General features: G+C 47.6%; 2 protein-coding genes across 4 annotated transcripts in view; one reads left to right on the top strand and one right to left on the bottom strand.

Moving 5' to 3' along the window:
• Positions 1-9,983, bottom strand: part of LOC147122766 (uncharacterized) — a 64,857-nt gene extending 54,874 nt beyond the window's left edge. The window contains exon 1 of the mRNA XM_086004131.1: positions 9,708-9,983. Within this exon, the coding sequence (XP_085860257.1) occupies positions 9,708-9,983 (276 nt within the window). The remainder of the gene's footprint in view (positions 1-9,707) is intronic.
• Positions 1-12,617, top strand: part of pdgfc (platelet derived growth factor c) — a 504,030-nt gene that overhangs the window by 202,649 nt on the left and 288,764 nt on the right. The gene's annotated exons all lie outside the window — the stretch shown is intronic.

Here is a 12,617-nt window from a genome sequence, read left to right as displayed (position 1 = left end):
AGAGTGAGATATTCAGAGACATCATTGGTACTCAATGTTTTGCGCTTAACATCTCCCTAACATCTGTCTCAGGCTGAATCACACTGTTCGCAACCTGAAATGAGCTTCCGACCACATATCTGCAGCATAACTAAGACCTCCTACATCCACCTCTGTAACATCACCCGTCCCTGCCCTTGCCTCAGCTCATCCACTGCTGAAACCCTCATCCATGCCTTTGTTACCTCTAGACTTGACTATTCCAACCCACTCCTGGCTGGCTTCCCACATTCCACCCTACGTAAACTTGAGGTCATCCAAAACTCTGCTGCCCGTGTCCTAACTCGCACCAAGTCCCGTTCACCCATCACCCCTGTGCTGACCTACATTGGCTCCCGGTTAAGCAGCGCCTCATTTTCAAAATTCTCATCCTTGTTTTCAAATCCCTACATGGCCTCGCCCCTCCCTATCTGTGTAATCTCCTTCAGCCCCACAACCCCCCCGAGATATCTGCGCTCCTCTAATTCTGCCCTCTTGAGCATCCCTGATTATAATCACTCAACCTTTGGTGGCCATGCTTTCTGTTGCCTAGGAGCTCTGGAATTCTCTGCCTAAACCTCTCTGCCTCGCTACCTCTCTTTCCTCCTTTAAGATGCTCCTTAAAACCTACCTCTTTGACCAAGCTTTTAGTCACCTGCCCTAATTTATCCTTATGTGGATCGGTGTCAAATTTTTTTGTCTTAAAATACTCTTGTGCAGCACCTTGGGATGTTTTACTACGTTAAAGGCGCTATATAAATACAAGTTGTTGTTGTTGTTGGGTGTTAAAATTACCTCCATACAAAAGCAAAGAAGTTATGCTGAACACTGGGCACCACACTTTAGGAAGGATGTTCAGGCCTTAGAAGGGATGCAGAAGAGATTTATTAGAATGGTACCAGGGATAAAAGACTTCAGTTCAAAATCATGAATGGTTTTGATAGAGTAAATAAGGAGAAACTGTTTCCAGTGGCTGAAGGGTCGGTAACGAGAGGACACAGATTCAAGGTAACTGGGAACCAGAGGCCATATGAAGAAACAATGTTTTACACAATGAGTTTGATTTGGAATGCACTGCCTGAAAGGATGGTGGACACAGATTCAATAATACCTTTCAAAAGGGATTTGGATAAATACTTGAAAAGAAAAATTTTGCTGGGCTATAGGGAAAGAACAGGGGAATGGGACTAAAATGGATAGCTCTTTCAAAGAGCCTGCACAGGCAAGATGGGCCGAATGGCATCCTTCTGCGCTGTATCATTCTATCCCATTCTACGTTTATTATAAGATAATCACTAATAAATTCAATAGGACATTTGGGAGAAACTTCTTTACCCAAACATAGAAACATAGAAGATAGGAGCAGGATTAGGCCATTCGGCCCCTCGAGCGTGTTCCGCCATTTAATGAGATCATGGCTGATCATCCAAATTCAGTACCCTGCCCCTGCTTTCTCCCCATATCCCTTGATCGCTTTAGCATTAAGAAATATATCTAACTCCTTCTTGAATATATTTAATGAATTGGCCTCAACTGCCTTGTGTGGTAGAGAATTCCATAGGTTCCCCACTCTCTGGGTGAAGAAATTCCTCCTCATCTCAGTCCTAAATGGCTTACCCCTTATCCTTAGACTGTGACCCCTGGTTCTGGACTCCCGCGCCATCGGGAACATCCTTCCTGCATCTAGTCTGTCTAGTCCTGTTAGAATTTTATAAGTTTCAATGAGATCCCCTCTCATTCTTCTAAACTCCAGCGAATATAAGCCTAATCGACCCCATCTCTCTTCATACGTCATTCCTGCCATCCCAGGTATCAGTCTGGTGAATCTTTGCTGCACTCTCTCCATGGCAAGAACATCCTTCCTCAGATAAGGCGACCAAAGCTGCACACAATACTCAAGATGTGGTCTCACCAAGGCCCTGTACAACTGCAGCAAGACATCCTTGCTCCTGTACTCGAATCCTCTCGCGATGAAGGCCAACATACCATTTGCCTTCTTAACCGCCTGCTGCACCTGCATGCTTACCTTCAGCAACTGGTGCACAAGGACACCCAGGTCTCGTTGCACTTTCCCTTTTCCCAATCTATTGCCTTCCTGTTTTTGCCACCGAAGTGAATAACCTCACATTTATCCACATTATACTGCATCTGCCATGCATCTGCCCAATCACCCAACCTGTCCAAATCATACTGGAGTTTCTCTGCATCCTCCTCACAGCACGCATGCCCACCCAGCTTTGTGTCATCTGCAAACTTGGAGATATTACATCTAGTTCCCTCATCTAGATCATTTATATATATTGTGAATTGGTCCTAGCACCTGTAAAGTCTGTGGTTTGTATTGTAAATAATACACAGACTCCAAGATTAACAAACAAAACAGGTCTTTACTATTCAGAGGTTCAGGCGATTCTGCCCCAGCAATCATGCCACAACACTTATATACTGGTGTGGTCACTATCGGTATTACAGTATACAGAAGCCAAACAAATAGTGCCACCCGAAAGTAGTCCTCTTAAAGGTGAACGGTTACATTCAATAGTTCCCTTAAAGGTAGACGGGTACATACACTACAATCCTCCCTTTTTAGCTTATTACTTACTAAGTCCATAGTGAACATACATTCTAACATATATACAGGTTTATGTAAGACAGTTCATAGATTCAGTCTTTCCGGGGGTTTCCGGATTCTGTCAGGATAACGCCGCAGTGGTGCCGTCATTTCAGGCGGGCTAGGAGGTGCTTCTGGCAAGGTCGATTCGGCTTGAAAAGCCGTGTCAGGTTCAGCAGACTCCAATATCACTAGATCGGAAGTAGGTGTTCTGGGTATCTCAGTTTCAACATCACCCGGATAAGGTGGTGAAGTCGGTGGCCTATTTGTGGCGGACCCTATGATTTGGTCAACATGGCGCCTTATTATATTGTCTCCAATGTCCACGGTGTACATCAATGGCCCCAGCCTTTTCCCAATAGTTCCAGGCTGCCATTTCTCAGTACGGTAGTCCCGGGCCAAAACTCGTTGACCGATCTGGAAAGATCTAGTGACCCTGTCGTTCATGCCCTGGAATTGCCGGTTCTCTACGTCTCTTCTGACGTTTGGTTTTAGTAAATCCAGCCGGCATCTTAGGCGTCTATTACAGAACATCATTGCGGGAGTTTGATTTGTGACCGCATGTGTCGCATTTCGGTATGCCAACAAAAAGCTATCCACCTTATGTTGCAGACTTATATTTTCATTACTCATGGCCTTTACGGCCTTCTTGAAGGTCTGGACAAACCTTTCAGCCAATCCATTTGAGGCGGGATGGTATGGGGCTGACGTGTAATGTTTAACCCCATTGCTCTTTAAGAATTTCTTGAATTCTTCGGACACAAATTGTGGTCCATTATCAGAACAGATCTGTTCCGGCAGGCCATTCCGAGCAAACATAGTCCTTAACACTGCGATGGTTTTTTCCGTCGTGGTGGTGGTCATCTTAATTACTTCCGGCCACTTGGAGTGGGCATCCACCGCTATTAGAAACATCGAGTCCATAAATGGACCAGCAAAGTCGATGTGTACTCTTTGCCAAGGCGATGAGGGCCACTCCCATGGATGCAGAGGAGCCTGGGGTGGCGCGTTCTGAACCCTCTGACATCCTAGGCAGTTCTTCGTGATCTCCTCTATGTCTCTATCAATGCCTGGCCACCACACAAACGCTCTTGCTAGATTTTTCATCTTTACTCCCCCCAGATGTCCTTCGTGCAGCTCCTTTAGCACCTTCTTTTGGAGTTTGGGTGGAATCACCACTCTAGATCCACACATCAGGGTTCCTCGACACACTGACAGTTGTTCTTTCCTCTGTGCAAATGCTTGCAGTGTTGGTTCACTCTGTGCTGGCCATCCCTCCACCGTTACATCATAGACTCGTGAAAGAGTCGGGTCATTCCTTGTCTCATTCTCAATCATTGAGTTTGTTATCGGTAGACACTCCACTATGGAGGAGTGGAACAACTCTACTGGGTCCACTATACTCGCTTCTTCTACCATCGGCAATGGCAAGCGTGACAACCCATCAGCATTTCCATGCTGTTTAGACCTTTTGTACTCAATTTCGTATTGGTGTGCCCCAAGTAACACGGACCACCTTTGTAACCTTTGTGCTGTCATGGTGGAAACGGCCTTATTTGGGTTGAATATGGACACCAACGGCTGGTGGTCTGTCAGCAATGTGAACTTTTTACATTGTAGGTAATGGTTGAATTTCTTCACGCCCCACACAAGACTGAGGGCCTCCCTATCTATTTGGGCGTAATTTCGCTCCGCGGGTGTCAATGATCGGGACGCGAAAGCCACTGGCCTTTCCGAGCCATTTGGTAGCCTATGCGAGAGTACTGCCCCAATTCCGTACGGGGAAGCATCGCAAGCTAGACGAAGGGGTAATGCTGGGTTGAAATGAGCCAACACTTCTTCAGAGGTAATCAACTCCTTGCTTCTGCGAAAAGCCTTTTTGCATTCCTCACTCCACTTCCATGGTGTTTCTTTCCGCAACAGGTCATTCAGCGGATGCAGTACCGTGGATAAGTTTGGCAGAAACTTGTGATAGTAATTAATCAACCCCAAGAATGATCTTAACTGTGATACGTTTCCTGGGGCGGGGGCCTTCACAACCGCTTCTATCTTTTCGGGTGACTTATGCAGTCCCTCTCGGTCAATGACATGACCGCAGTATGAGATCCGTTTTTGGAAGAACTCACACTTCTTGCGATTAACCCGAAGGCCATACTCCTTCAACCTGGTGAGTACCAGTTTCAAATTCGTGAGGTGTTCTTCCTCATCTTTTCCCGTGATTAAAATGTCATCTAAGTAGCACTGCGTGCTTGGAATTCCTTGTAACACCTGTTCCATGGCCCTCTGCCAAATTGCTGGCGCCGAAGCTACCCCAAAGACCAGTCTATTGTAGCGATACAAGCCTCTGTGAGTGTTGATGGTGAGGTACTGGCATGACTCTTCCTCGACCTCCATCTGTAGATATGCTTGAGCCAGATCTATTTTCGTGAAATGTTTCCCTCCAGCCAACGAAGCAAAGATATCTTCAATCCACGGAAGCGGGTATTGTACCGTGTGAAGCACCGGATTCACAGTAATCTTGAAATCTCCGCAGATACGGACCTTCCCCGGTCCCCCAGGCTTATTACTCGGTGAGGACTTCATGACGGGAACAATGGGCGTGGCCCACTCACTCCAGTCCACTTTTGACAGAACCCCTGATCGTTCAAGTTCTTCCAGTTCTGCCTCCACAGCTGGTCGTATTGCGTAAGGAACTGATCTGGCCTTAAAAAACTTTGGGCTTGCATTTTCTGCAATCTTAACCTTTGCTTTAATACCTCGCAGCGTTCCCAGTCCTTGCTGGAATACCTCCTTAGCTTCGTCCAATATTCTGGACAACCGTTCAGGTTTGACATCCTCTTTTTCGGAATCCACCGTCATGGTGTTTAGGGACTGCCAGTCCAATTTTATTTTTCGGATCCACTCCCGTCCCAGAAGTGGTGGTCCTCCCTCAAGCAATACATACAGGTCCAACCGGTGATGATCTTTATCCTTGTATCTCACCTTGACTTCTATCATTCCGATGGGGAATACTTTGTGCCCCGTGTATGTCTGTAGTACTAGTTCCGTATCCCGTAGTGGAATATGCTTGAAAAATTTCTTATAGTCATGCTTATTCATGACCGTCACCGCCGATCCGGTGTCTACTTCCATTTTTACTTGGACCTTTGCAATCTGTAGCGTTATCCAGATAGTTTGTCGGTCAGCTTCATTGCTCACGTTGTGAATTCTCAGACTGTCCAGTCCTTTGCATTTGGAGTGTGAGACCAACTTCTGTTCCCTCAGACTCTTCTTAGTCACCTCTTGTACCTTTCCGTACCATTTTTGTGGTGACTTCTTATTGTTGTACGTTGCTCCTGACTGGCATACCTTAGCTATGTGCCCGATCTTGCCACATTTCCTGCATTCTTGGTTCTTAAACCAGCACTGATTCTGGCCGTGCGTTGTCTTTCCACAACGGTAGCATTTGGAAGTGCATGCAGTAATTTGGTCCACCCCGAGTGCCGCCGCCTTTAGCTGCATTTCCGCCGTTCCTTTCGCTGCAGCTTCGTGCGATGAAGCTATGAGGACAGCCCTGTCCAGTGTGAGGTTGTTTTCTTCCAGAAGTCGCTTCTGCGTTCCTTCTTTGGCCAAGCCGCATACGAACTTGTCCCGCAGCGCCTCTGTCAAATTCCCTCCAAACTGGCAGTATTTCGCTAGCTTACGCAGTTCGACTAAGTATTCCGCATTGCTTTCATTAATATTTCCTCGCTTAGGCATCTTCTTCTCTTCTCGAGAACAACACAAGTATTTCTTTACTTATTATTGTTTTTCTAAGATGGCGGTTTCCCGCTTCTGTCTTCTTCCCCGGCGGTTTTCCCGCGAAAAATGGCGGCTTTCCCGCGCTTCTCGGCTCTCCCCGCCCACTTTAATGGCGGTTTTCCCCGCGCTCTTCTGTTCTCCCCGCCCACGGCAATGGCGGTTTCCCGCTTCTTCCCCTGGCGGGAGGGGTACACTTTCCCCCGCGGGCGACGGCCGCTGGCTACCGGTCCCCAGCCTGTGCGTCGGCTTCAGCGCTCTCCGCTGGCTTTCAGACCCCCAGCCCGCGCGTCGGCTTCAGCGCTCTCCGCTGGTTTTCAGATCCCCAGCCCGCGCGTCGGCTTCAGCGCTCTCCACTGGCTTTCAGATCCCCAGCCCGCGCGTCAGCTTCAGCGCTCTCCTTCCCGCGGCAGGCAACCGGCTCCGGGTACCCCCGATGACGGCGGACAGTTACAGCCTCTGAACTGGCTCTCGGCCAATTCCCGATTTCTCGGCTCTGTCTCACCCGGCCTGCTCCCGGTCTCAGCGCCTCTGGACCCGACTTTGTCTGGCTCCTTTCCCCCTCGACCGTGGTCGAGTGTACCGCCCTTGTCCTCTGGTTTTACTCCTTCCTTATTTTCTTTTACTGTTCCCTTACTCACAGTCCGTGGCAGCCTTGCCTCTCTTGTCGATCGGCTCGCTCCTCACTGTGGCAGAAGGGACCGTCAGTGCCTGTTGCAGATGGAAGTTTTCAATGCCAAAATCTTCCTCTTTGGAGTTGCTTAGTTGCTTAGGAACTACTGTTGCCGCAGGGTACGATCGGCCTCGTCGCCATTGTAAAGTCTGTGGTTTGTATTGTAAATAATACACAGACTCCAAGATTAACAAACAAAACAGGTCTCTACTATTCAGAGGTTCAGGCGATTCTGTCCCAGCAATCATGCCACAACACTTATATACTGGTGTGGTCACTATCGGTATTACAGTATACAGAAGCCAAACAAATAGTGCCACCCGAAAGTAGTCCTCTTAAAGGTGAACGGTTACATTCAATAGTTCCCTTAAAGGTAGACGGGTACATACACTACAGCACCGATCCCTGCAGTACCCCACTAGTCACTGCCTGCCAGTCGGAAAAAGACCCGTTTATTCCAACTCTTTGCTTCCTGTCTGCCAACTAGTTCTCTATCCAAGACAGTACCTTACCCCCAATCCCGTGTGCTTTAACTTTGCACACTAATCTCTTTTGCGGGACCTTATCAAAAGCCTTCTGCAAGTCCAAATACACCACATCCACTGGTTCTCCCTTATCTATTCTACCAGTTACATCCTCAAAAAATTCCAGTAGATTATTCAAGCATGATTTTCCTTTTGTAAATCCATGTTGACTTTGTCCAATCCTGTCACTGTTTTCCAAGTGCTCTGCTATTACATCTTTTATAATGGAGTCTAGCATTTTCCCCACTACCGATGTCAGACTTACCGGTCTATAATTCCCCGTTTTCTCTCTACCACCTTTAAAAAATAGTGGGATTACATTAGCTATCCTCCAATCCATGGGAACTGTTCCAGAGTCTATAGAATTTTGGAAGATGACCAGCAATGCATCTACTATTTCAAGGGTCACTTCCTTAAGTACCCGAGGAGTGGTTAGAATGCGGAACTCACTACCACAAGGTGTAGTTGAGGCAAATAGCATAGATGTATTTAAGGGGAAGCTAGATAAGCACACGAGGGAGAAAGGAATAGAAGGATATGTTGAAGACGGGTGGGAGGAGGCTCGCCTGGAGCATAAACACCGGCATAGATCTGTTGGGCCAAATGGCCTGTTTCTGTGCTGTAGATTCTATGTAATGCTATGTAACTATTCAAGCGGACATAAAGTTCTCAAAACAAAGAACAGCAGGGGAGCTCTCCTGGTGTCCTGACCAACATTTATTCCTTAACTAACACCTCCAAAACAGATTAACTGTTCATTGATCTCATTGCTGTTTGTGGAACCTTGCTGTGCGCAAATGTGCCTATAGAATAGAGATTTCACTTCAAAAGTAATTAATTGATTGTGAAGTTCTTTGTGACATCTTGCTGTAACAAGGGGCTGAATTTCAATCTGCAGGAGCAAGTGGGTTTAGGAGCAGGTGGGGGGGGTTAAAAACAGCAAAATTGACAGCGCGTCGGGAAGCCGGCTCCAACCCATTTGACTTCTGCAGTTGACTCCCGCGCTAGGCTGCCTGCGAGCAACACCCTCGGGAGAGGCAGGTTGTCAATTACCATAAGCCAATTGCTCAATTAGAGCGATATTGACACAGATGTTTGAGCTTAAAGTCGGGTTCAAGGTCTTTCCCGGCATTCACCTGTGAAACCAAGGTGAGTACACAGCGGCAATTGAGGGGGCTGAATCAATCCCAGGGAAAGACACCAATAAATATTCAGTACTCAGCTGCTTTCTTACCTGCCAGTGGGAAAGAGTTTGTTCACAGTACCTTTTGCTGAGAGGTTATTTTGTACAATTCAGAGGTTACTTTCTACACTTTGGAGGTTTGCTCTATCACATCAGGATGGGTGTCGCTTAAGCAGCCTTAGATTGGACCTCAGATGAGGAACAAGATGACCAGCAACAGACCTGTAGCATTACAGCAGAGAGGGGATTAGCAGAGAGAGGACCAGCAGAGAGAGGCAGCTTGCAGGAGGCACTACCAAGAAAACAGGATCTACAGTAAGAAGATCCGTTTCCTTGACATGTTCGAACACCAGTGTCTTAGGTGGCTCAGGATGTCACGTCAGGTAGTGTGAGACATTGCAGCCTCCTAGAAGAAGACCTCCTCTCTGCTGGACCTGGGGGCCACTGACAGAAAGCAGACCTGCAACCAATCAACCACCCCTTGAACATCCCCCCCAATTGATCCTCATGAATTCATGTCTTCACATTCATCATCAAATAAGATAGAAGGCCACTTACCACCCAGCAACCAAAAATTGACAAGACAGGAAAGTGGTGAAGATGAATAACATTTATGTGATCTGAATAAATAACAAAAACATATCAAAACAACATTTTATCAGACACCTTTGTGCAACTACAAAGCTTTACTCTTCCTTTTTCTGTTACTCCTATGTGGTGCAACCTGTGTGGCTTCAGCAGAGATAGCGACAGGCTGCTCAGATCCTTGTTTTGGAGCCCGTGAGGGCCCCACCAAAGACTGCTCCACCTGCACCTGTGCAGGGGCAGACTTGGCCTTCAGGAGATGAGGCAGCAGGTGGGCTACTGACTGAGAGGTGGGCTGTGGGTAAGAAGTCAAAGCGCTTTGAGTGGAGTCCCCACTTCCATGACCCCTTGCGCCATCTTCCTCTTATGCACCAGCGGCACATCACTGCTACCACTGTACTGGAGAACACTTTGCTGCAGATCAGTGCGGCCCTGTAAGGCATCTGTCAACCTATTTATGGTGACAGACATGTCGGCATCCAGAGTCTGCATGGTGGTGTTGAAGGCATGCATGGACTCCTTTGATTGGAGCATTTGATGGTCCACGGCGCTGGCTACTCTATCCATGGAAGAAGACATCAGCTCAGTGGCCTGCAACATCACCTCCGTCATGCTTGAGGTGGACTCCTCTTATCTTTCTGCTCAATGATTCTCCTCTTCATCAACAGCCCCCAAGGTACAGCATCTCTGTCCAGCCGAGCAGAGCTTGGAGTGACCTGCAGCCTCTGACGTGGACTCGCCACTGCTGCCCCTGTCTCCACCATCTGCACTTGTTCACTCGCGATGTGTGAGTCACCAGGTGAAAACCAACTACCTGCCTTACTGGTCCCACCGAAGTGTGAGTATCTGAGCTGGTGCATGGTCTGCATGAGTGCTGTGATGGTGCACCCTCAGAAGGACTCAGTTCCTCTGAAGAATTGTCGTCAGTGACCTCCACCGACTGCTGCTGCACATGTGAAGGCCCTGTGGGAGATAAAACACATGAATTAGTCCTGGCAAGTTGTTGCAAGTTATCATTATGAAGCTGATCAGATTTCACTCGCTGTTGGAATCAAGCCAACATGACTGAGTGGCGTATGACATGTGGGTGGCTTTTAATTAAATGTGTCACCAGGTAGCTGGGAGCTCTCCGTCTCCCCATCTCCAACAGCCAGGGGCTCCGAAACTCCACTGGTCTCCAGTTCCTCCTCCACTGTGCTTGTCAGCTGCGAGATGTTTGGAGTGCCCCCTCTGGTTCTCTCCTTCTCCCTGGTGCTCTGTGTTCTTTTCTCTTGGAAGAGTGAGTGTAATGGCATGTGTTCATCCGATGGATGGAGTGCATTTTGTAAGGGCGACTATGAGGGTGCGGGTGAGTGGGAGTGGTAGATGGATAGATGGGGATGTGAGGAAGTGCATAGAAAGTGGAGGATGGGTGCACCTGTAAGCTAAGTGGGTGTGAGGATTGATGTGATGGAGTAGGCTTGAGGAGGCAGAGTGAGGTGTGGGGTGATGCGCACAGCAGGATGAAGGTGAATGTGCCACTCTACTCATCTTTCTTGACTTGCTTAGGTCATTAAACTGCTTTCTGCGCTGAATCCAGGAGTGTGGCATCACGCTCCTGCAGCTGACCTCCCCCGCAACCTCCAACCACGCCTTCTTGATCTCAGCTGCAGGCTTCTTCCTCCCATTGCCAGGGAAGAGTATCTCTCTCTGACTCCTCACAGCCCCCAGCAGCACATCCAGGGAGGTGTCTCTGAAATGAGGCACTGCCTTTATCTGTCTGGACTCCATTCTGACACTTGCTTCTCTTTGGTTCCCAACTCTAACCCCTTCAAATTTCATGTTTGGAGTGTCCCTTTAAATACTGCAGTTGAGATCGTGTCATGCAGTTCCACATCATGCCCGCTGCTGCTGATTGGATGGTAAAATTATAATGGCCCAGAAATTCGGGTCGGGGGCTTCCCGCGGGTGCAAGCCCCTGACCTGCACTTACCTTGCGCGCCGGCAGTTGAGCTGTAGGGCCCCGTGGAATTCTGCTCCGGGGCCTGGCCCAGCTGCCGGCGTGCTGTGCTTGCATGTCCCAGGGGCGTAGTTAGTGCGATGCGTCCCCCGGGATCACGTGGGCCATGGGCAGCCAATCGGCGCAGGGAAAAGCCCATTCATAAGTAGTGACAGGAAGACCTGTCAAAACTTATAAATACTATGGCCCCAAAATAGTAGTAAACCTTCAAATAAATTTTAAAAAAACATCACACTTTTTAAATAAACTATAAATTACATTAGCTAACTACTTTAAACAATAATTTAAATTTTTGAAAAAAATAATTTTATATTCTAATGTGGCTAAAAATAAACTTACCTTGCTTTAAAGTATTTAAAAATAATAAACCTGTGGAAAAATGTTTTAATTTTAATTAATTGACCACTTACCTTTTAAAATGCAGGACTTACGCCTGGTTTTTACATTTCTAAAATCTAAAGACTTACCCTCACGGAAAAACCTGTAAAAAAAACGTAAGTTCAAAGCGCACGGGCAGACTCCCACGCGCACGCGTTCGACCTCTGAACCCCTTCGTTCAGAGGAACGGAAGTGCCGGTTTCCCGCGCATGCGCAGTGCATACAAGAAACCGGCACTTCCATCGGGCCCATGCGTGAGTACCCCATGCGTACTCACCCGTGGAGACCCGAATTTCTGGGCCATTGAGGTGGCTGAATTAAAAATCCGTAGACAGACGTGCTGCACTTACTTCTAGGTTTCCCGTGTGCTATCAGACCCTCCCACTTGCAGTGTGTCGTAGAATTAAAGTCGAGGCCAAGCACTCGCTAAATGTAAGTTTTTCTTTCAAAGAGCCCACAGTGGCGCCACCAATGGAGACCCTTGCATTGATGCATGTTGTTCAAGGCTAATTGTAGATATGGACAGCAATCTTTCTGTATCTCCTGCTCTGGCTGCTGATGTGCCGCTCGGGTAGTACTTCCTCAACTAAGGGAGCACTTTTTATGGGTCACATCAACAACCAGCATACTAAAGTTCACAGCACACAGCAGAAAAAGCACTAATCACATTACAGCAACAACGTATATAGCACCTTTAATGTAGTTAGATGTCGCAAGTCACTCACAGAAGCATTATCAGACAAAATTTGACAACGAGTCACATAAGGAGATATTAGGACAGATGACCAAAAGTTGGTGTTAAGGAGTGTAGTAAAGGAGGAGAGAAAGTTGGAGAGGTTTGGGAGAGAATTCCAGAGCTTAGGACCTAG

The sequence above is a fragment of the Somniosus microcephalus genome, chromosome 2 (assembly GCF_052327205.1).
Source record: "Somniosus microcephalus isolate GS21.2 chromosome 2, FLI_Smic_1.0, whole genome shotgun sequence".
NCBI classification, from domain to species: Eukaryota; Metazoa; Chordata; class Chondrichthyes; order Squaliformes; family Somniosidae; genus Somniosus; species Somniosus microcephalus.
The sequence above is the reverse complement of the archived record's forward strand: the minus strand, read 5'-3'. Positions and strand labels throughout refer to the sequence as shown.